The following is a 25869-nucleotide window of genomic DNA, read 5'->3' on the forward strand; positions in this document are numbered from 1 at the left end:
TAAGATACGATGTGCCATTTATCCAGATACTTTTTTTACATTTTATCGAACAACTATACAACGATCACTTAATTTAAATAATAAAACTCTTTCAAATGCGGCACGTAGCTACACTAGAATATGGTACACACAAATTGTAATCACATCAATCTTACTTGAAGGCAAACAAAAATGTACAATTAATTGATACAGTTGACAGATGCTTATTGGTTATAAATATCGATAAAACGTTGAAACACGCATATCGTGTTGGAACTTGCATATAATAAAAAAAAAAAACAAATCTAATCGGTTTAGTCTAAGAATGACTGATTCGCAAAATGACTACATGGTCTATAATTGACCAATTCTTGAAATGTACAATTCTTTAAATGACCGATTCTACCAATGACTGATTCTATAAAAGACCGATTCTTTTAAAGACCGATTCTATCATAGAGCAACACAGGCCACCGGCGGACCGGAGGGGAGTAGCCATACACAGGCGTTCCCCTCTGTCAAAGTACAAGTCCAAATGGTCCTATGCGTACAATAAAACTAGTTGCAACTAAACTATTCGCTAGACTAAATCTAGTTGCGTGAGTGAATCGACGTCGTCGTAAAAAATGCCGAATTGTTCTGTTTTTTGCTGCAAAAAGAGATCTGCCACGTCAAATTTACAAAAAGATGGCGTTACCTTTCATATGTAAGTAATTTTTAATTACGTTATTGCTATTTACTTCTTATAAACTTAAAAACTGCAATATTATCAATCGTGTTGTTTCGGATTTGTTTACCAACTAAGGCCGTGCGTCTTCATACAAAACGCGGATCGGTCGAGCGACAGATCCGAGTCTTTTTCCTAGAATTCGCTGTCACCGAGCGAGTGTTGTTGCCGGTTTGTTTGTAGATAGTTATCGATGAAAATGAGAAAGGTCAAGTCAAATCGGAGAAAGTTTTGAGATTAGGTTTTCTGATTTAAATAAAAATTACTGAGTGAGAACGTCAACTACATATAATGTGTTTTTATTTATATATTGCAGGTTTCCTAAAGATCCAAATTTAAGAAATATATGGAAGACATTTTCTCATAACAGACCAACCTGGATTCCCACAAGAAATAGTGTCATTTGCTCAAATCATTTTAAGACCTCTGACTTTCAAGTGTTGGCGAACAATAGGAGGAGATTAGTCGATGGCGCCAAACCAACCGCCAACTGTATTTGTTCCGTAAGTTTTTATTTTATTCATGTGCAAGGTCATAGATAATATAATACTAGCTTAGGTAAACGAATAGTACATTCCACATGATGTACCTCGTTGACGTTAGTCATAGTGGTGAAATGAAGCCTACATTTTTAAACTTAATCTAATTTTCCAGAATCATCGACAATCATTAAATATACCAGATGAGAGGTTATCATCTAATGGGCCCATTAATGACACTCGGACTATTCCTAATTCATTGACATCACCGTGTAGATCGTCAACTCCTCAAAATGTGAGTTGTTTTTAAATCGTTTATTGTAGAATCGCATATTGATAAATTTGTCATTCCTTCTATTTTACTGTTGAGATTAAGTAAATTATGTAAAGATATGATAAGAGATAATTATTTATTCATTTGTTTTCAGACTCAGTCAAAGGAAACATCTAAAAAATCTGCTTCAATTCCCACTACTGCACTTACACCAAGAAAAAGAAAAATGCAGCAACAATTAGATTGTCAGAAAAAAAAAATTAAAAGGCTACAAGCTAAAAATCTTTTCTTAAAGAAAAAAGTTGCTGGGCTAGAAGAAATTCTTCAGAGTTTAGATGAAAAAGCTTTGATAGATAAAGAGGAAAGGATGGTCCTGGAAAAAATAGGCGTTGAAGAAGCAGAGCTTATTAAGCGTCAATTAAAGAAATGTAAAAGTGGAAAGCTCTCACGAGCCAAGTATTCACCAGAACTGAGGTGTTTTGCTCTAACTCTCAACTTTTATTCCCCCAAAGCTTACAAGTATGTTCGTAAAACGTTTGGGACGTGTTTACCTGCTCCGCGTACTTTAACTAAATGGTATAGTAATATTGATGGACGGCCCGGTTTTACCAAAGAAGCCTTGGCGGCCTTAAAATATAAAGCCGATGCCAATCCACATAGTAAAATTTACTGTACTTTAGTTTTCGATGAAATGAAAATAAAGACACAATCACATGACAATCCAAGTGGTGACAGACGATTCGGATATATTGATTATGGTTTCGATTTAATAACTGATAATACAGATGAAGCTACAGATGTCCTAGTTTTTCTATTAGTAGGCATTAATACTCCATGGAAAGTCCCAATCGGATATTTTTTAGTTAAAGGTACAAGTGCTAAGTTAAAAGCTCAACTTGTAACTAAAGCGTTTGAATTAGTACATGAAACCGGAATAGAAATAAAAGCGTTAACGTGTGACGGCGCAAAAGCAAATTTAGCGATGGCTACGGAACTGGGTTGCTGCTTAGTTGCAAATAAATTGCAAACTACTATATTAGATCCCACAACGGGGCAACGAGTTCACTTTTTTTTAGATCCAAGTCACATGTTAAAATTAATTAGAAACACTTTTTGTGACTACAAATGTTTTTACGATGATAATGAAAATAAAATTCAATGGTTATTTGTGGAAGCATTACATAAAATACAGGAAGAAGAATTATTTTACATGGCTAACAAATTAAAAGCAAATCACATTTATTACAAAACAAAAATAATGAATGTTCGCCTTGCAGCACAATTGTTCAGCGGAAGTGTTGCTGATGCGCTTTTGTTTTGTGAAAAAGAATTACATTTATCGGAGTTTAATGGATCAACTGCAACTGCGAAGTTTATTTCACTGATAAACGACGTTTTTGATATATTGGATTCCCGGTCACGTCAAACTGGTTATAAAAGAGCATTAAACCATGAAAACTTTGAGAAAGCTTTTCGAAAAATGGATGAAGCTCAAAAGCTTTTGTTGAGCTTATCAGCCCATGTAAAGAAACGCAACGGGGAGTCGCATAAAATTAAATTAGTAGATTCTCCTCGATACACGGGTTTTTTAGGATTTTTGATCTGCATTGAGAGTACCAAATCTATCTTTCGAGATTTAATACAAAACCAACAAAATGGCCTCAAATATATGCCACTACATAGGATAAGCCAAGATCACCTCGAACTATTTTTTTCCATAGTAAGGAGTCATGGTGGTTATTGCGATAATCCCTCAAGCTCCCAGTTTGAAGCAATTTATAAAAAAATTCTTGTTAATACAGAATTAACACAAACGGGAAACGGAACGAACTGCATTCCATTGGAAAAAATTACGATACTGAATTGCACATCTGCACTAGAAAAAATTAATGCTTCAACAGTACGACAATACAATAGCAATGACGCTACTGACGAACACAATTTTGATAATTTTACTGACGATTTAATTGATGAGATTGAAGCTCTAACTTTTTTATCCCCTTTTGCGGAAAAAGTTGTGGAGTACATAGCGGGATATGTTATTTTCTCAACAAAAAAAAAAATTAAATGCAATACGTGCATTAAAGGTTTGCTTGGGCCGATTGATGAAAAAAGTTTAATTCACCAGAAAAGCAAAGGAAAGTTACTGTATGCCTCAAAAGAAGTTATACTTTTATGCCGGATTTGTGAAAAAGACATAAGAAGACATTTAAGTGACGACAATAAACCTACACGATCTTGTACCACACATGAAGTTGTGACACGTTCCTTAAAACAATTTATTGGCAAAGACTTGTTTCCCTCAATCAGTTACCATTCACACGAAAACGATTTTACAAATCATAACTTGGAATTAGCAAGATTAATAATGCAAAAATATGCTGATACAAGAATTTCTTTCTTAATGAAAAAAACAAACCCCCAAAAATGTATTCGTCATATTTATAGAAAATTAATCCATTTTAAAAACCAGTGATAGTTCCGTATCAGTATCTTATCAGTAGTTTTTAAAAAGGATTAGTTTTATGTTATTAAAAAAAAATGGTAATTTTATTTGTTATATGTGATTTGATTATACATAATAAATAAAGTCAATAATAATATCTGCCTTTGAATTTAAAGCTAATTTCCCTAACCGAGTTTTTGAATTTATCGATAATGCGTATCGACAGTTGTACAGCTATGGGTGTAAGGACTTGTTAGTGTAGTTGCGTCATATTATTATACTATTATGACACGGATTGTTTAAATGTGTGTGTGAAATTGTTAGTGTATTTTTCAATTGTCAGAGTGTGCGTTTCGTAGTGACATAGAATGTTTTTGTGTGAGAATTTGAGAATGTGTGATTTCCCCCCGCAAAAAATGACAGACAGTTTTGTATCGGTAAAAAACGCAATGGCTACTCCCCTCCGTGTTGCTCTATGGATTCTATAAATGACCGATTCTTCAAATGACTGATTTTTCAATTCTATGAAAGTGTGTGAATGTAGTAAATAAAATGCTATGTAAGGGTTTGCAAATCATATATTATTTTCAAAAAATAACTTGTATAATGCCACGTACTATATTTTGTAGCGCAAAAGTAAATATGTATTCGGTTTCTTCTAAAAAAATCAAGTTATCAAAAAGTCCTATCAAAAAGTCAAAAAGTTATAATGTCACGTTAGCCCTTTTACATTTATTCTTTTTATTTTTAAAAAATCAACAGTTGTCAAAAAGTCATAAAATCAATAATAAAAAAATCAACAATTATAAAAAATAAGAAATAAATCACTTAGGAATAGGTAGTTGAATTTATATATTAAAAAAAAAAGACTCTACTGATGTTTCTCCATTTTTAATTTTTTAAAATACATTTTAGTACTTTTTATCAAATAAAATATAACGGTTTCGGCTATTTTTACCACCTTCTTTTTACAGATTATACGTGTCATTGTACAAGTTATTTTTTGAAACTAGTTGAAGTATAGGTATGATTTGCAAACCCTTACATAGCATTTTATTTACGATATTCACAAAAATTCATAGAATTGAAAAATCAGTCATTTGAAGAATCGGTCATTTATAGAATCGGTCTTTAAAAGAATCGGTCTTTTATAGAATCAGTCATTTGTAGAATCAGTCATTTAAAGAATTGTACATTTCAAGAATTGGTCAATTATAGACCATGTAGTCATTTCACGAATCAGTCATTCTTAGACTAAACCATCTAATCGACAGGGTAGATTATTTATGATTACATCTTACGTAACCTATCACTATAATTAAGTTAAAACTAATAACGTTATTTAAACATTTCTGCAGAGTTTACACTCTATATTTTCATAAATTAAAAGGAAATCGCCTTCGAAATATGTATTTTGGTCTTTGATTGTAACTTATATGTTTAACAGCCGGCTCCTCAAAACATGGTGTTGCATAAAATATGCGACACGCATAAGATAAAGATTGTAGATGTACACTTAATGTCGCGATTTATGGTTAAAGCATTTGAATCGCTGACTACTACCAGATAAAGTGAAAAGTATAGATTAATCTAATTAAGAGAAAAACTTATCATCTAATTATTATAAGAAGTTCTGTAGCAACCGGCTGCAAACGTGAATATAAATGTGCAATTTCTGTAAATTATTAAATTTATATTTATAACGATGATTTTTAAAAACGCTCACTATAATTGTATTGCAATACACTTAATCGATACAGATTATAAACAGATTATAATCTACGCAACGTGTTTCCTTCATAATTACGAGAAAGCATTAAATGTGTCAGTATTATATACTTGTTACAAAAAGTGCAGGAAGTATATCCTGTTTATGTGTAACTTGTTTATATACATACTCAGACATTTAATGCGTAAACAATCGTAGGATAACAAGCTAGCGGCTATTTCTGTAAGCTATCTATGGATTTGTATAAGTAATCTATCGTTGATTGGCGATTGACATCTATATGTTAGATTTCAATCTCTAATCGCAAAACGACGGATAGATAGTCTATACAAATCCACAGTATTTCGGTCGAAGATGAGATCTGACCAGCTCAGCCGGTTCACACACTGTAAATCAAGTTTACCGTCAATTTGGTCAACACAACACCGTAAGGGTACACACTATGACTAACCGCCGTAGCATAGTTAAACTGTGCAACATATTTTTAACTTTTCAGAAATGCCGCTAGCTTCGCGTCCTTCGCTACACATTTTATTTCCGTCTTAAAACGGAATGCATAATATTTAATTTAAAGGTAAATTCTGTACACGTACGAGACAACGAGAGTACGTAACTACGTAGATTGCGTGGTAAGTACGAGTGCAAAGCTAGATACACTGATTTTGAAGGTACACAAACATGGTAAGTTGTGTTAATTGTAATAGGCAAGATTTTAAGCTCACCGTGTACGATGATAGCGTAAAATAAATGAAGTAGACCCCTCAGGACACGAGTAAAACCGTGTGGAACGGGAACTTCATAGTATAACTTGATGATTCTAGAATACTTAGATGAATAATTCGTCAGAGTAATAAATAAATACACAAATAATAAATATGTGATACCATATTTATATCAGTTTGTGCACCTTCGTTTCTAAAAATAAACATCACAACACATTGAAGCGTAACCATATACCATACCTCGCAGATTCACATAAACATTAAAAATAAATATTGTTAAAACTAGTTACGTACTCCAGTTTGGCCCTCAATATATTATATCGTAATAATAACTAATACATTCGATTGTGATCTAAGTATTTGGTACAATCGACGCGGTATCCCAAATGTCGGCACGCTACAGCGCTAATCGAGTGTAAAATATCTTATACATGTAAGTATTCATGAATATTTGTATTGTTTGATTCTGATGAGTTTGTTTTATGTTCCATAATTAATCATCAAAACGGGAGAGGCGAGTATGTCGTACTACACATGATTGGGTAAAGATTTAATCATCTACTCATTTTACAAATTTTTTGCCAAATTAACTTTTTTTCACACATAATTTTATTTGATTTATAACATGTTTGGACTTTAAAAGTGACTATGACCCTTGAGTTTGTTTCGGCGTTTCTTCTGAGGGATCAGTCAGTTAGGAAAAGCCGACCTCAGCGTTCTTAAAATGACGTGTAAAAGTGATGTAATGTTCAACATGCAAAATATACAATTTCATTTCATAATCATTGGTTTAATCAAAACAGCTTAATTTGTAACAAAAAAAAATGATAAAATATAATATAAGATCTATAAGTACGACATCTTGCCTCCTCTTTAAACACACGACAATTTACAAAGAATAGAATAAATTTATTGTATATGATCTTAAATGTATATGAGCTTGATGTGTAAAAGTAATGTGTGTATAACTATGTGAATGTTTGCAAAGTTTTGCGCAGTCTGCGCAATTTGCGCAACTGCGGAACGCCGGTCACCGTGCCAACGTAGCGTATTGAAAGAACTTAAACTATACGCAATACTACTTTCTCAGTATAATCATCGTCATCCGGTTCCTCTTCCTCCTCCTGCAATATGTAAAATGGACAAAAATAAATAAGGGGGTAATCGAAAATAAAAACATAGACAGACATTACACAAATCATAGAATGTTGTTATAGTTCGGCCATTCAGAGAATGCGTTCCTGACACGTCGCGATTGAACTGACGACGTAACTTTGCAATGGCGTTGCAGTTACGATAAAAATATTTTTGCTGGTTGTTTACCGTTTTAACAATTGAGGAGCATTAAAACAACATTATTATATCAATAATCAATGAATGTAGTTACGTCGTCAGTTCAATCGCGACGTGTCAGGAACGCATTCTCTGAATGGCCGAACTATAGTAAATGAAATTCTGTTATAAAAATAAATATATTTATAGTAAATACATTTTCACGCTAGCGCAGGCAGCATACATAGGGAGCAAAAGCGAAGCAAAGTTCAAATGAATCGTAAAAAAGCAGAGACTTACAAAAATAAGTAGAATGCGTGAGAGGTATGGGTAGTGTAGCATGATGGTAGTTATGACCTGTGATATTTGGTTTGAAGCTTGTATCTGTAACCAAACCCGATGCCTAGGCTAAAGCAGTTCGTCCTGACATCGGATTTGGCCGGTAACACATCTGAATTCTTTTAGTATGGAAAATGTTATATTGTTATTTTAAGTTAAAAAGCGTGGCTAAATATCACAAGTTCATATGGGTGCTTCATTCTTCTTGACAGGATGCTGAAGACTTGCATTAAAACACAGAGGCAGGTGTAATACACAGTTTAAATGTTCGGAGTAGACACAACTAAACTATATAAAGATAAACTAAACTAAAGATAAACCTTGACATTACTTTTCAATTAAAAACTCAATTTAAAAATAAAATGCGGCTTACAACAATTACCTTAATCATTTTATTTAATATACATTTATAATGTAAGAATCCTATCACGATGGTTTATCTTTAGTTAGCATTCCAAGCAAATAAAGACCTATTCTATTCTATTTTAGCGCGGATAGAAATAAACGCACAGGCATTACAAAGGGAGTATAGCTCCAAATGAATTTTCCGTGGACACTTCCATAGTAAATTCATTTGTACTACGCTCCTGTTACACAGTTCACTGTATCACATGTTCGAGTTTAGATACAGTGTATGTGTAAACGACCTTAAATGTCGACAGGACCTTTATTCTATAAAACTTATGTCAAAATTCCATACGCAAGCAAATCGCGTTTGTATATAGAAAGCGGGTGTCAAAACCATGGAGAGCAGAGTGCTGATTCCAAGTTTTGTAAGTTTACGCACTCGATAAGTAATTATAACATGACTGAAGTAAAGAGTCGTATGCTACATGACATGATTAGAATATAGCACGTTCATTCATTTTTCAGGATAATGACGTTTACTATTTCGCAAGTGAGCGCGTTTATAGTACGACCAAGTGCCGATGACAGCCTTTATGAAATAAACATGTCAAAAATGAATACTATGTAATTAAGTTGTATGATAATTTACGCATCGAGAAAGTTAACTTGCAAAACTCGCACTAGGCACTCAGAATGCCGTGCAATGTTGTCGCTATGGTGAGCGTTATATTATTTTAATATTGTCGTTAAAATAAGGGTGTTCGGGGGACGAGGAACTTTACTGGCTCATATGCCTTCTTCGGAACCTTTGTAAAATCAGAAATGTTCATCAGATTGATCACGACAACCGTAACTAGGTTTTTGACCAAGAAGATGCAATCTGCCTGCCTTATGGCATATGACAAAAACCATGTAAGTTCGTAGGTCATCACAAAATACTCAATATAAGATTGTCTTAGGTATTCAGGCGCCTGTGTCAATTGCAATCTTGCAATTTTGCAATTGACACAGGCCCATAATCTATTTTAATAATAAAACGCTTCCATGCATTCTTGTTCTCATGGATAAAATACATGCCTATAACATAATAATAATATCTTCAAGAATGAGTGGTTTAAAAGCCTTGCTGTTGTTTAACTCTGATGGATTTAATGAACACGCGGAATTATTAATTTTGGAAAATCATTGAAATACAGGTATTCAGAATTCCCGTAGATTCACGGTCTTCTAATTACTGGTAAGTGAGAACATGCTAAATACTGTAAAAAAAACGATTAACATAAAGAGTTTCAGTACTTCTGGATAAGTATATTTTTTTAATTTAATATAAAAGAAAATATGAAACGTATTTACATAAGTATCTTTAGCACCTAGCGACCTGAGCTTGTGGCATGCAGTTCATAACTTAAACCTTCCTCAAGAATGACTATTAGCAAAAAAATCCCCACATACCGAACGAACTACTCCATGCACAAGCACTATTCATTAGTCTCTTCGACAAATGCTCAATCCATCACTGAAAGATTTTTTCATCCCACCATCTCGGAAAGAGTAGTTTTACCCTCTGATATCTGAGCGCAAAAGCCGTTTTTATCCTCTAGAGCGGCAAAGTGATTTGAATTTAGAACATCTTGTGCAATACTCCATTTGTGACAATCTTGATAAGACTTTTCAAACAAATACATATTAAACAAATAAAATACTGCTTAAAATAATTATTCAATTAATTAAGTAATTTTTATTATTGTTTTTACATAGATTTTTGACCTCGTTTCATTTTTAAACTGAGTTTTCAAATAAGGGAACTTTAATAGGTACTTCTTTTTAATTTGATACTCATATGTGCGCGCCATTTTGTTTTTTTGCATTTAGTAATTTCCTCGATGAGGTGGGATGAAAAGTTACGTGTTGCACTCGAGTGCAAAGATTTTTCACCTTGTGCTCTTTTGATTCCCTCGCTATCGCTCAGGATTCTAATTATTGAAACACTCGCTACGCTCGTGTTTCAATTTTAGAATCCTTCGCTTGCTCGGTCTTCAAAATTGAGCCCGCGGTTAAAAAGCAACTTTGCACTCTTGTATAACAAATAACTATTTTCACGTCGGACCTTTAGTTCCTGAGATTACCACGTGCACCAGATGCAAACTCTTGAGCTTTACAATATAAGCATAGATGCTGGTATACTATCCAGGAGTGGTGAAACTGAACTCTCTATAAATAGGCACAGCGAATGCAGAAGTAATAAGTCCGTCTCTTAGATAAGCCGAAAAGAATGTACAGGTATTTTTTTTTTCTAACAGACTAACAACAACTACAATACAAAGAAAGAAAGAAAAGAAAAAAGTTAAAAGAAGTATTCAATATGAATGTGCCGAAAGATGTTTATGCACCAACGAATACACCAACCATGCATGATATAAAATGACCCATTTCATATTGTCAATAACGGAAATGTATGAGAGATTTACTCAGTACTGGTTTGTTAAAAGAAAATTGACTCTATGATATCAAAATAGATGATTACTCACATCAAAACCGAAGCAGCTATCGACCTCCTTCTCGAGCTTGATGTTGTTGTCATTCTCTGAGCTTTTACCTCCGTAGCTCATTTCTGCGTCCCCTTCCTCCTCTTCCTCCTCCTCCTCTTCTTCTTCACCCTCTTCTGGAAATCAGAAGATGTTATACTTTAGATACACTATCTGTTTCATATTTTATCAACCATGGACGTATATAAGGGGGGGAGGGGGGTCCAGAGGGTCCGGACCCCCCCATTGGTCTTGTCCTAAAAAAATAATTATATATTGCATAGCGCCGATTGTAGAAAACGATAGTTATTGCTGTGGGTAGAGCGTATCATCTGTCGTGCGAGTATCGCGATTCGCGATGCGTTCACTCGCGTATTCAGAAACTATATGCCATCGTCTTTGCATTTGTCAAAAAACAAAAATTCAAGTACGTTTGGGCTACATTTTACGTAATGTTGGTTCTGTCTGAGTCTTAAAAAATAATTAAAAAAAATTAAGTACGTTTTACTCCGTACGAGTCCGAAAAAAAATTTCGCGCTCGCTTCGCTCGCGCATTTATACCTGCATAGGCATGTGAATGTCTTTCTTTGCATTTACTTACTAACAAAAGAATAGAGTACTTAACTAAACATTGCGTTTGTAAGTGAAAGATTTAGTCGCAGCTAAAACTGTTTTTTTTTTTTACCTAGTGGACCCCCCCCCCTTGTCAAAGCTATAAATACGTCCGTGTTATCAACTATGTTGGGATTAGCTTCCAGTGTTATCGGATGCGACTGGGTAGCAGTGTTTTACAGGGAGCGACTGCTTATCTATCTAGGACTCTTCAGTTTTGTATTATTAATATACACAGCAAACCAACTATCCCTGCGCATCCTCTTCCATGTAATCAGGTGCAACAACCGCCACTTGCTGCTCGGTGCCGTCCTCTAGAGTCCAGCTGTGCTGTTAAATTAGCGACAACTACTACTAACCCTGCGCATCCTCTTCCATGTAATCAGGTGCAACAACCGCCACTTGCTGCTCGGTGCCGTCCTCCAGTTGGATGACCTCCAGCACGACGTACTGCTGTCCGTCGCCGTCCGTCACGGTGACCAGCTCGCCTCTCTTCATCTCGTTGTTGGCGAGGCCGAGCTTCATCATCTCCGATGCATTGGTCGGGTCCACCACACGTATATCCTGGAGATATTGTGAAGTTTGTTTATTTGTTTCAGGATTTTAAATAGGGTACAGCGTGACTAGCTTAACATACTAAAAATGACCTTTACATGAAATTATAATACAATGCTATCTTATTTTCTTCAATATTCAACCCGCAAAGCGTTATTTACAACAAAAATATGCACAGCGATTGACTAAGAATGTATGAATGTAAAGAGGCTATAGACGAAATCATTTATTTCACTCAGGTCTTTACAAGTACGTATGAAGTTCCGAAAAATTATGTATATTTATGTTTTGATGGCAATTGCACTTAGAAGTAAAAAAAAAATGAGCGAGTATAACTTTAGCAAGATGCATATGCGGGATTTCACATTATGTACAACGCTGCTAGCATGAGTTCGCAGTTGCGTGAACGAATTACAAATGTTGCAGGAAATTAGTTACTATTTGCTGGATGGAGAAAACAAGATACATTTGTGTCGTGAAATATAACCATACAGCTCAGCGCACTAATGGAAATCTTTAGAAGCCGCCTTTAATTGAAACTTTTACCTCAAAAGTAAAATCAGTCGGATTTTGTCTTTTGTCAATTAGGTACTGCATTTAAACTAGGGGGCACAGTGGTTTATCTTTTGTATCATAGATAGTAACATAACTTGCGATAAAGTCCGTTTTGTAATAACGTTTTTACAAGGTCGTACTTTAAACTGGATTATACGTTGTACAAAAGCCGATACTTTCTTGATACCGCGTTTTATAATAAGAGGGTTAAACTTTTTATAGTCTAAAATTGGAACTATATAAATCGCAAAATAAATATCGCATAAAGCAAAGTTTCATAGTGAGACGAATTGCTGAGGCGGAAATAAGTATAATCGCATTTGTATTTACAAGCTGACAAAGATAAACAATTAAGTAGGTATTACACAACCTTGTCATTTTATATAATAATAGCAAAATTAGTTTACAATATGTATCAGGAATCAAATTTAAAATCAACATTGACAACAAATCAATATATGAAAATGCTATGAAAACTGCTCAATGGATTTTGATGACTTGGCAGTAACATATCGAAATAACATGTAGACTACCTCCTTATCCATGTGCAGGAAGGAGGAGAAATCACTGTTGTATAAAAAAAAACTATTGCAAACATGATGGCAAAAAAAATTGCAAAATATCGCAACAACGTGAACAAAATAATGAAATAATCGTTTTCATGACTTCACATTCGCACTAAATCTTTAAAAAATGCAACAAAACAAACGGAATAAGAGCTCAGCACTGCAAAGAAAAAGTAATATAAACTTTTAACGTATGTCTATTTTTTTAGTTGGTTAAGAGAGTAATCGAATTTCTTCCTCAAGAAGGCTTAGGCTAGGTTATGTTCATTTACTAAAGTAGAAACTGTGCCATACCCTACTAGGCTCCGCATCGAGGAACTTGACTTTCCTCTGTCTCCCGATCTTGAGGGCGAGGGCCTGCTCCTGGTGCCCAGACTCCGGGTCGTGGACAGCCAAGTGACGGATCAGGTTACCCTTGTGCGCGAACATGCGTTTGCACTCGTGGCAAGTATGATTCTTCTCTTTGGGCGGCTTCGGCACGTAGTCGGGATTGTGGTACAGATTCTGGTGACGGCGGAGCAGTTGCTTCTGCCTGTAATTTGAAAATATTGTAAATGTACCAGTTTATTTGATAATTTTACCAAGGAGAGGACCCTTGTGGGTTGCCAGGGCAACTGGATTGAAAATGTCAGATAGGCAGTCGCTCCATGTACAACTCTGGTACTCAGCTGCATCTGGTTAGACTGGAAGCCGACCTCGAAGGCTAGGCAGATGCTGAATTTTGTAAGTTTATTATTTTCCCATGACTGGGATGCTTAATGCTCATTGGTAAAATTGTACATTAAAATTTGTACTGTATGGCAACCAGCTGATATGATTATGTCAAGTTTATTCTGTGTCACATACTTAATCTACAATACAATTTTACAGACACTTTCAACGCTATAATTGTAATGATACATGTATTTATGTGAAAAAAGATAAAGAATAACATTTCTAAAGAACTTCATAAATACTGAGTAAGTGATGCACGAACCCTGATACCCTCTAGGTGTTTAGAGTAGTTTTCATGCAGTTGCTTCCTTCAAAAAACGACTGTAAGTTGAACTAGATGTTTACCTGAAGGACTGATCGCAGAGATCACAGAGGAAGGGCTTCTCATCGGTGTGCTTCAGCATGTGTGACTTCAAGTGACGCAGAGTCGTCGAAGCGTACGGGCAGATCTCACACTTGAAGCATTTCTCGCCCTCGTGGGTCTGTAACAGAAAAGATATAGTTGGTAACTTGTCAATGCTTGCTGTAACGTTAAAAACACATTAAAACACAAAAGCGCCTGCCTAAGGACAAAATTCTAAGTAATATTATAAATGTGAAAGTCACTGTCTGTCTTTCTGTCTGTCTTTTCTTCACGCCTAAGAAGATGTGGTAATAGGGTCCCGTTTTATCCTTTGGATACCAAAAACTGAACAATATAATAAGGACTAGAACTTGAAAATTGTGCCTAAAGTTACCTTATTGTGCACTTTGCAGGAATAGCGATCGGGGAAGGATTTCCCGCAGCGGCGGCACCGGAGCGGCTTGTCCGAAGTGTGCAGTTTCTGCACGTGGATGCGCAAATCCGTCTTACGGCCGCACTTGGCCGGGCACAGCTCGCAAGAATACACTGGCTTGTCCGATACTGGAGGTTTAATGCTCACTTGTTAATACATATAAAGTAATTATATATATAAAGATTAAAATCATTTATTTAAAGAAGGCTGAATATCGGCACTTTTTTAAGGTCAAATTTACAAAAGACAGTCCCCAAAACGACCACCCTTCACATCTATTTTATTTAATTCAGATTGTCAACCGTATTGCACTGCTTCTATGCTAGTTATGGAAAAAGTTTCATGAATATAGTTAGCGGGACATACAGAAACAATATGTAAATACATAAACATAAAGCAATAAAATTACGAAATACATTGAAGATGTGTTTTTCTGCCTATCTGACGTCTGAGTGAAAATATGATGACAAAATTGCTGAGACTTTATACAAAATATGGGATGTTTCAATATTCGGGTATTTTATTATTTTAGAAGTTTCTTTAACGGAGCTGACGCTTCAGGCAAAGTCACAGCGCTCAGGAAGGTATAATAATATAAGTTTAACTTACCGTTGTGTATCAGGCGATGCGCTTTCAGAGAGTTCGACTGCGTGAAGCACATATTACAGTTTTCACACTTGTAAGGCTTCTCGCCGGTGTGAGTGCGCAGATGACGTTTCAGCTTGAACGTGTCGGGAGATGCATACGTGCAGTGCGGGCACTGAAAATTATATATATTTAGTTTAAATAGTCTATATACACATAACATTTTTGAAAAGGAGCATTATCATAATACATATTATAGATAGTTCAACTCAGATTTGCGCGCGGCCCTATGTGTGCGTCGGCTTGTAAATATACAACTTTCATTCGTGTGACAGTGACGTCGTCCGAGCATGACGTGTTCTCATCGCTTTTTGTTATGGGTACAGTCGTTTACGAAAATGTCTAGTTCTTCACGGAGAAAATGTTTTAAGGAGTCAGGTAGCGTTTCAAAAAAATGAAACAACATTCAAAGCTTTTTATTATTACATTTTACAGTTTATCATTATTTTCTCATACGGCTTTTCAAATTGACATTGACAGTATCTAAGAAATAAATGAAGTGAAATATCTAAGATGAATTAAATACTCCTTACATATTTTCTAGCTCGGGGTACGCGGACAATAAATAAATGTGTGGACTAAGAATGTAAAAGACCTATAATTTAGTATAATAATGGAAACAAAATGTGTGGGGAATTTTAAAAAATTATATTGCTTCGCATAATGTCGACCAAAATAAGACGGAAATAATGAAACTCATAAATGAACGTTTAGGTCAAATTGATGAAGGGATGTTGGGTAATACTTGTCGACATGTACAAAAGAAAAAAGAAGAATACTATAGACATTTTGACATGGAGTCAGAATTTATAATTAACATTGGTGAAAGTAGCGAATCCGAAAATTCATCATTTGATTTTTCAAGTAGCGATACAGAATCATTATAAATAAATAAACTAAATTACGTAATAACTGTACTTTAAACAGCCGTATACAACCCCTAAATAACTGTATTTGTACCCGACTGTACCTCTTGTCACGCACACAAAGTCACTGTATATGTACAAGGGTTACCCACACATAGGGCCGCGCGCACGACTGAGTTGAACTTACTATACCATATTATGTAAACTTACTAAAATAAATTAAATTAATAACATCAATTAGAAAATTAGAAAGGAGCATTGGCAACCCACTTTTCAAAATTTCTCAACAGTGATGCGACCTAAAAAACGACAAATTCGCGGTGGGTTCGAAAGTGGTTGCCATAGAATAAATTGTAGCTTTGAAATGACATAGGTTTCATCACTTAATCTTGAATTGTAATTTAAGTTTTTGCATAACCCTGTAGTAGGATATGGTCAATGCACATTTTGTTATGTAGCTATAAAATCTCCATGTTTCTACACTTGCAAAAAAAATAAATGAATTTGAGGTTCTCAACCTGTCACCACGCTCAGATTGGAAAAATGCAAAGTTCTAACCTCCGCACTTAAAGACATTGAATTATTACTTAAATAACTTATAAGTAACGATTAACTGTCGTACCACAAAAACGTTTAAACATCTGCTGAACACTTGCCTAAAAAATGACAGGTTATGACGTTGAACTAAGGTCTGTTTTGCAGCTACACTTTTTTAAATACAAGCGTTCAACGTTCAGGTTTTTGTAGTAAGGCTGTAAAAGGGTAATTTTGTTAATGTATAGTTAGTAGTATATGTTACCTGGTAAGGTCTTTCGCCAGTGTGACAGCGAACATGGCGACGCAACTTGGACAGCTCGACGGAGGCGTAGTCGCATTCCGTACATTTGTGAGGCTTCTCATGCGTGTGCTTGTAACGGACGTGACGCACCAGCTCCCCTGCACAATGGTAACGCGTTAGAGGTTCACTATACCAGTAAAAAATTACAAAACGGACATACAGTCAAAACCGTTTATGGTCAAAGGTACTTGACTGTGAAGCTTAACGAGTCGACACACACACTTATGCTCAGTCCTCAATCCAGTTACCCGGGCAACCTAATACCTCTTGGTAAGACTGGCTATCAGACTTACTGGCTTCTTACTACCCGTAATGAATGAATGAATGCAGAGAATAGAATATCCTTTATTGTGCACCAAACATGGACAAGGACAAAATAAAAAAATATATGTGAGTACAATAGGCGGTCTTATCGCTAAAAGCAATCTCATCCAGACAATCTTTGGATGGAGTTGCTTTTTAAAGAATTAGATTACAGGTAGCTGGCATATATATAATGACTAAATATATATACAAATATAAGACAATACATATTTAAGGAAATTTGCTTTGGGAGACAAAAATAGACAGCGTTTTAGAGAGCCAGATAAGGCAATTAAGGCATAATAAGGTTATAAACTCACCAGAAGTAGTAAAAGGACTGTTGCAGTACTTGCAAACATGCGGCTTGACGCCATTGTGCATGTTCACATGGTTCTGCAGGGAAGCCATGGTCTTGAAGCCGCGTTCACACACCATGCACTTGTGAGGACGTTCATCCGAATGGGACTTCATGTGACGAAGGAGCAGGTACCTGACGAACAGAGATAAGTGTTTATATGAAGCTGTGTTGTTTAATACAAGACAAAAATTAAGAGCTGTGTGAATATGCCAAAGTGTAATGGCCAAGTTAGTGATCTATACTAATATTATAAAGAGGAAAACTTTGTTCGTTTGTTTGTTTGTTTGGTTGTATTGAATAGGTTCAAAAACTACTGGACCGTTTTTAAAATTCGAAAGCTACATTATCCACGAGTAACATAGGCTATATTTTATCCCGATATGGGCAGTAGTTACCAAGGGACACGGGTGAACCGCGGGAAAACGGCTAGTAGTAAATAAAATTAATCAATTTTATTTGAAGTCAAGTCAATTCCACTATAAGCTGGCATACAATAAAGAATTCTATGCTATGAACAAATCCCTCTTAATGTATTTAATACCAATTATTATGTATCCTCCTGTACTTATGTCTTAAAACAATTTTGCTATCGGCATTGACTATCAAAAGCTTCAAAACGATCAAGAATAACAAAAAGATAGATAGATGAATATATTCCTCGTTACACCAATCAACATTACAAAAAACAAAACTAAATATTATTTAAAAGTTTAAGCACAGATTACTGTTTAAGTGACACAATGGGCGATGTTATCTAGAACAGCGATCTCTTACAGAAAAGCTATGGATGGATTGAGACAAGTATGAGCAGTACATGGGCAACTTACCGTCGATGACTAGTATAGGAACAGAAGTTGCACTGGAAGTTCAACCTAGTATGCTTGTTCTTCTTCTGTGGCTTGGGCCTTCCTTCAGGAACATCATCTTCTTCCTCCGAAGCCTCTTCTCCCGCCTCTTCCTCCTCAAAGTTGTACACATCGTCATTGCCTTTCTCACCGGCCTCGCTCTACGTACAAAATAAATTCATATTAGGACTTATAAATAGTAAATAATGTCGGGACAGCTTTTCTATGGTGTGTGTAACTTGTGTTACGGGTGCCAACAACTTATGAACTACATATTATGTGCATGTTTCGACATACGTCATAAATGTCGACCGAACCAGGAATCGAACCCGGGACCCCAGGTTCGGCAAGTTCGACAAGAATCGACCCCGGCAGTTCGGCTTTGCGCCATCCAGGGACCCGAATCTCCTAATTTTACTTAAGCGAAATTCGATTCACATTCGACTGAGATCCAATCACGACTCAATTACGATTGAAGCGATGTGGCATTCCGCTATTTTTTCTTTGAAATGAACGTTTTTATCCTTTTCTGTCATTCAATAATGAATCATTTTGTCTGCAAATGTCGGAATACGATTGGTCTTATTGACCTAACCATATCGGGCATTCTGGTACAGGTTACTGTACCAGAATGCCCGATATGGTTAAAACTGCTATTGCGATCATATTGCGATTCAACTTCTATTCGATGTTGACATTATTAACTTAGGAGAATCGGGCCCCAGAACTTATTTCACACATTTGATATACAAGCTATTTGTTGTTGCTAATACCATGATAATCATAAACGATATACGTCCACTAAGACACGTAAATCCTTTATAAATAAAAACAATAGTCCTGTCGCCAATACACGTTTATCGCAATTAAAACAATATTTTGCCCAACGCAAACATCAAAGAAACCTGCGCGGCGGCCATTTACTAAACATACACACACACGTTTACAGAACATAATATACCCTACGTTCCCGAACGCGGAAATCAGCAAAAAGTCAATTGGAAGCTTAAAAACCCTTTAAAAACAAGTGACGGCTAGAAATCTATACTAAAGCTGTAGAGTTTGTTTGTTTGTTTGAACGCGCTAATCTCAGGAACTACTGGTCCGATTTGAAAATTTCTTTCAGTGTTAGATAGCCCATTTATCGAGGAAGGCTATACGCTACTTTTTATCCCGGTACGGGAAGTAGTTCCCACGGGATGCGGGTGAAACCGCTGGCAGAAGCTAGTATCAAATAAAAATGTAGGAGTTACGCATTATTCAAGTCTTTTAAATAAAATATTTATTACAGTATTTTAATACAATATGTGTAAACCTTGTACAAAGCTCAACAAGAGATAGATAGGTTATTGAAATCCGCAATTAGATCGATCTGTATCGTACCTGGTCTACCTTGAGATCAATATTGACCATAGCTTTATTCTCCTCTTGCACGACTAGCACATAGCTGACTTCTCCATTCGTCTCCGATGGGACGAGGGTCACAGTTTGATAGCCCTCTGCTTCTTGATCTGTCAACATTGTGTCTGATTCTTGTGTTCCCTGCTGAATATTAAAATGCTTTTATAAGAGGAACTATGGTATTCAATTGATAAAACAAACATTCATTCAAGACTCATCATCAAATTATTAACATGGGCGTATAGTTGTTTACTAAGCAAAAGGGATGTATTTAGATGATAGGTTTTATCTATGAATTGTTTTATGTAGGTAAAATTTACTTTGACAAAGTAACTACATGTATATGATTATTATCAAGGGTATAAATAAATAATAAATTCTCCACAAAAGTAACAAATTATAACAAGTATGAGTCTTATGAATATGCCAGGAATACAATGAATCAATATTGTTAACTTTGTGAGAGACTGGTGCCTGACGTAGGTTTGTAGCACAGATATAATGACTGATAGCCTGTATTACAGGTCACCAGGACTAAATACCTCAGTATCCTGGCTGGTAGTCTGGTTGTTCATCACAAACTCTTGGCCCTCAACCGTGGGCTGGTAGTAGTACCTGCCATCTTCATCTACAAAGTAAGCGACACCGGAATCAGCTTCATCCTCGGCCCCAGCAACTGCAATGATATATTATATGATTATTTTATGATAATATTAATTATATATATTTGAAAAAAACATACATAATTAATGTTGAAGTCCACTACCATGGGGCTAAGCGACAGTGTGTGAAAAGAGTGTGTGTGAACATTATTTATAAATTAAACAGTATATGTACCAATTAAAATGTATAGAAATACCTATAAAGATAAGAACCTGTTATAACAGCTGTTGTATATGGAATGATAGCTTGTTTGGTGCTGTCCTTTTTATCAGGGGGTGCCATGTTGATGACTTGTACAGATACAAGGTCGGTGGACACTGGGAAATCTTGACAGACGCTATCTTGGTTCACCAGGCTTGGTTTCCCGTTCCCTCTAACTTCTTGGCCACTTTATATGACGTAAGACGACGTGGAGGAAGCCAACAAAAAGTGTTGGCTTTCTGCTGTTGCAGGCTTTCCGCCCAATCTGAAACAAGAAAATATTGGATTTTTTGAACAAGTGTTTAAAAGTTGGTAAATACCTTTTAGGTAAAATTTTTGTTTGAATATAGATAAGTAGCTGTTTTCCCGCGGCTTTACCCGCGTCTCGTGGTAACTACTGCCCGTACCGGGATAAAATATAGCCTATGTTACTAGTAGATAATGTAGCTTTCGAATGGTGAAAGAATTTTAAAAAACGGTCCAGTAGTTTTTGAGCCTATTCATTACAAATTACAACCAAACAAACAAACGAACAAAGTTTTCCTCTTTATAATATTAGTATAGACAAGACAAATATTATAATTAACGATCTTTTAATCTGTAAAATCAAGGAATTCGATAATAATAATAATTTTAATTTCCATAGCAAAGTATCAGATCAGGTAGAAAGTCAAAGTATGTATTTGCACATAAATACAGTAGGAACATGAGGTTTTACAAAATTTCAGTGTGTTTGGTATTGTCGTAACATGCAAATTAGTTTATGCACACATAAACATTATTTACACATACATTTATCTTTTGAAAATGTAGGTATATTGTAAAAATTCTTTAATAGAGTAAAAAGGATTGTCAAAACAAGACATTCATTTTCAAAATTTATTGTTTACGAAACAAATAGATAATTTAGCTCATAGTTCCCAATGCTTAAGATCCCACAATACTCATAAGATCATGACTATTGAGTGAACATGGTGATAGTGGTTAACTTAATGTTTCTACACCAGCAATGGTAGTGTAAAACCTCAGTGTACCATATGCTTAGAAATCAAAAACTGCTAGATGTAAGGAAACAGGGAGTTTGTTTTGCGTGAATAGGATTGTCAATAATAATCAACGAAATGTAGGGTAGCTGTGTGTGGCAAAAATATAAGACTACCAACACCTTAGTCTGCCCTCCACCATGGATGCTGTAAAGGATCCGAAACCTCGGGATTAAATAATATTAATATAACCGCGATAAAATCCGTAACAGTAATTTTATTTAAATGTCTAATTATTCGCGTAAGTGTCAGAAATCAATAAGTAGCATTTAAAATCTTTTTCTGATATAAGATATTTTTAGTGTTATTACCAACCCACTAGTTTACAAAATCAAACTTTTTGCCTGTTGCTGTGGATTTAATGGCTGGTAACATTCACGTATATTTAGTTTTTATTCATTCTACCCGCAAAAATTTTTTTGTAGCTCGACTACTTGTTATTGACTTCCTCTTTTCTGAACATTTTTCAGTCGCTTAAGTACGTTGAAGTTTTTACAACATAAGCAGTTCAAGGAGACGTTGCTTAAACAATCCAAATCATGTTTGTTACTTATGTGGAGAATATGTGTTTGAGAAGTGTAGAAATGTCATATCAGAGATGCTTAAAAATACTTATTTTTTATATTTTGGAATGTTGTTGGATAAAAATGACAAATCTTGGGCTCCTGATTGTGTTTGTAAATCGTGCGTTGCATACTTAAGATTATGGAAAAGTGGTAAAAGAAGTTCTTTTAAACTTAAAACACCAACTATTTGGAAAGAATCGAAAAATCATCTTGACAACTGTTACTTTTGTAGCGTGAACATAAACACCTTAAAAACCAAAAATCGAGCTAAATGGCAAAACCCAAGTAGTACATGTGTTCAGCGTCCAGTGCAGCATTCACCTGAACTTTCAGAGAAAAAAAATTATATTGAACTTTGAAAAATTATAATGAAAATTGTTGAACTTGTTGAAGACCTGCTTTTACAATTAAGTAATTTGGGATGCAATATGAGCATAAAATTTCACTTCCTCTTCAGTCATTAAAAAATCAACATATGTACTGTAAACTAGTGAATCATGATCTATTTTATTGCAGCTAGCTTTAGATTAAAGCTATTCAAACCTTTGAACTGACAACCAACAGAAATGGATCCTTCCAAGATTCCAAAGAAACAGAATCATATTTGTGTAACACAAGATGTAAACTATACAGTCTGCCATTGCCTGAAGAAAGGATCTGAAAGTCACCTTTGGCCTATGTAATGGAATCCCAGGTAACTAATTTAACTATCTTTCAAGAATCACAGCGTCATGTGTATTTCTGATGACAAAAACAATCCATCCTTTATAAGATCTGATAATGGATGGATTGCTATGATGAAAGTTGAAGATACCAACTGGAAATTCATTAGAATCATCTCCCGAGCCTTTTCCAACTATGTTGGGGTCGGTTTCCAGTCTAACCGGATGTAGCTGAGTAAATGCGCTTTACAAAGAGTAACTGCCCTATCTGACCTCCTCAACCCAGTTACCCGGGCAACCCAATACCCCTTGGTTAGACTGGTGTCAGACATAATGGCTTCTGACTACTCATAACGATCGCAAGGATGTTCAATGACAGTCAGGACCTACAGTTTAACGTGCCATCCAAAACACAGTCATTGGTGTCTTAAGATATACTTAGGAAGTACATACAAAATTAGAAAAGTTGCATTGGTACTTGCTTGGCCTGAAATTGAACCCACACCCTCATACTTGAGAGGTTGGTTCTTTGCCCACTAGGCCACCATAACTTTTTGCACACGGCTGGTGCAATTCGGCAGGAACGTCGGATAAATGAAAAGGTATCGTAACTTTAAACGCTTATCGCTTTAAGTCCCGGTTATTTACAATTAAGCTCCGATTTGTTTGTCATAGGTGTTAATATGATTAAAATATCTTTTGTTGTTATTTATATTTACACTTACCAGGGAGTCAGTCGCTCCTATTTAATGCCATCCGGACTGACGTTTTAATAGCCAATTAAGGAATGAAGAACTCGTTACCGCTTATTAATTCACAAAACAGATATTTGCAAAAATCCCAGTCACTACTTTCTACATTGGAGTAGAAAACCTTAATCGACTTGTGAAGTATCAAGTCCTGAGTAACAGTCCGCCATTTTATCAACGTGTTGAAAAAAATGGATTAATCACATTTTTCTTTGTGTTATATTTGTTAAACAACGAAAAAAATTAACACATGGAATAACAACAAATTACCGCCACAGACTGATAGGAAACGAGAGGTAGACGGCGCTAGCGTCAGTCAAATAATCCAAGACACGATTCCACAAGGAAACAGCTAGAATTCACAATCACATAATATTATTCATACCTGTAATACGTCATTCTAGAGTAATTCTAAAAAGTGTAGAATTGTTTTATCTTATAATATTGGCAAAACAGCATGTATTTAATTATACCTGTATCTTGGTGAAGCTTCTATATTTTCTCAATGAGGGCGTTTCAATCAATTCATTTCACTATCACAGCGCGACAGTGACGCCAAAATGGTGGCCGCGAGGACGAGGAGAACTACAAACTCTTTGTAACATTGTAACCACACTGCGAAACTGAAATCCAAAGAAATCTAGGACTTTGGGTTGCCATACTAATAAATCCACTTTTAATCGGGCCGGCCACTGTCAAAGTGGCAAAGACCAATGGAAATAGTAGGGAATACGTGTACCAAATAGTAAAAAACTGGAGGCCACCAGTTTCTCTGAGACGAGAAACCTCAAAAATGATGGCTCTAAACCGTAAGGCGAGCAAAATTTGGCATAACTCTGCTCTGTATTATATCAATCGTCATTATGTGATCATGGCCTAAGCGAAAGCGAAAAAAACGGCGTTACACTATCCCGCAAACGCAATATTCTTCCTATTGACCTATTTATGTACAATTAACCCATCTCGATTTTTGTGTCGTCTTTTGTTTGTCGCTAATACTAACGAAATGTTTTGTCTCTTTTTCAGCTCTACCACCGATCACCGATGATGGTCATTAGATATATTATTTTTCATAAAAAAAATAAAATTGAAGAATGCCATTTCCAAGGATAAAAAATAATAAGAAGAAGAATAGAAAAAGAAGAGAGTAGTAAAAAAGCGCTCCCTGCGTCGCTCCGCATAGATGCCAGTGCGGTGAAGCTGTCAACAGCCTCGGGCACCATTGCCTTTCAGATGTACTCATGTACTGTAGATGAAGGTAGGTATGTCGTTGTTGCCTTTGAAGCAGGCCCATAAAAAGATTTTTTTTTTTTTTGATTAATGTAAGTATTATTATAGTTTTAAATTAATTTACAGTGTTAAGGGTTTCATATTTTTAACAATTAATGAAAGGCTAAAATGAAATATCATTAAAAAATAATATATATTCAAAACTATGTGTCTCCTTTCATACAGAAAATAGTTTACCTATTTTACAAATTGGTGTGACCAGTTAAAATATAAAATTTTGTGGTCCAAGGTCGCTCCGCGGCGCGGGCGCCCGGATTACCCCGGCCGCAGACATCCGGTTTCCGAATCCGGTTTCCTGATTAGAATTCAGATTCTGAAACCGGAATGCTCTTTTTTCATACAAAATGTTCACAAGAGCGCACACGTTCTTACTTTTTCCGGACGGAAAAAAACCTGACTGAATTTTCTCCGTGCGTTCGGGTACTCAGAACGGAATAAAACCTGATGACGGCATTCCGAACGCAGCGCTCGCGAACAATTTGGTTCGACCGCCGCACACATACGGAAATTTTCATTCTGAATCAAGGTAGCCCTGTTCTGAATGGACGTGTATGAGAGCATTCAGAGCCCACTTGTGACTTGCATTTTATATATGTTTTTATTTTGGTATTAAATATTATTTAAAAAAAACCTGTTTATTTAACAATTTACAAACGGAATCCCAAATCTGAATTCCTGATCAGGAACCGTATCCGGAAACCGTATGTGTGCTGCCGGGCTTATTCGCACACCCTGCACCATACGTTAAGACAGCTGCGAGGTCTCATAATAAGTTTTAGGAATTTCAATCTTACGATGGTTTTTAATCTAACTAAACTAGT

The 25869-nt window shown here is 35.6% G+C and overlaps 1 protein-coding gene across 4 annotated transcripts; it reads right to left on the bottom strand.

Moving 5' to 3' along the window:
• Nucleotides 1-24354, bottom strand: LOC124644817 (transcriptional repressor CTCF-like). 4 transcript variants are annotated; one of them, XR_006986118.1, is made up of 16 exons: nucleotides 24232-24354; nucleotides 20750-21003; nucleotides 20417-20550; nucleotides 19857-20015; nucleotides 18456-18634; nucleotides 17591-17760; nucleotides 16929-17065; nucleotides 15228-15378; nucleotides 14580-14746; nucleotides 14188-14324; nucleotides 13423-13660; nucleotides 11812-12016; nucleotides 10844-10977; nucleotides 7073-7480; nucleotides 5169-6937; nucleotides 1-284 (listed from the first exon to the last, which is right to left on the bottom strand). XR_006986118.1 is itself a non-coding variant. In XM_047184412.1 (14 exons), the coding sequence occupies exons 2-14, from the start codon at nucleotides 20817-20819 to the stop codon at nucleotides 7418-7420; spliced, it is 1947 nt and encodes a 648-aa protein (XP_047040368.1). In that variant the 5' UTR covers nucleotides 20820-21003; nucleotides 24232-24354; the 3' UTR covers nucleotides 7072-7417. The 4 variants fall into 4 exon arrangements, 1 of the variants encoding a protein (XP_047040368.1); XR_006986116.1 differs by having other exon boundaries at nucleotides 19857-20018; XR_006986117.1 differs by lacking the exon at nucleotides 24232-24354 and adding an exon at nucleotides 23735-24043 and having other exon boundaries at nucleotides 19857-20018.
• Nucleotides 24355-25869: the final 1515 nt, after the last annotated feature.

Source organism: Helicoverpa zea, chromosome 31, assembly GCF_022581195.2.
Source record: "Helicoverpa zea isolate HzStark_Cry1AcR chromosome 31, ilHelZeax1.1, whole genome shotgun sequence".
NCBI classification, from domain to species: domain Eukaryota; kingdom Metazoa; phylum Arthropoda; class Insecta; order Lepidoptera; family Noctuidae; genus Helicoverpa; species Helicoverpa zea.

Excerpts from the sequence above, each read along its gene's own strand:
- LOC124644817 (XM_047184412.1), bottom strand. The coding sequence starts at position 20,819 with ATGGCACCCCCTGATAAAAAGGACAGCACCAAACAAGCTATCATTCCA. Across the intron at positions 18,635-19,856 it reads TTGATCTCAAGGTAGACCAG|AGCGAGGCCGGTGAGAAAGG; the intron begins GTACGATACAGA and ends TTTTGTACGTAG. Across the intron at positions 17,066-17,590 it reads CAGTCCTTTTACTACTTCTG|GGGAGCTGGTGCGTCACGTC; the intron begins GTGAGTTTATAA and ends ACCATTGTGCAG.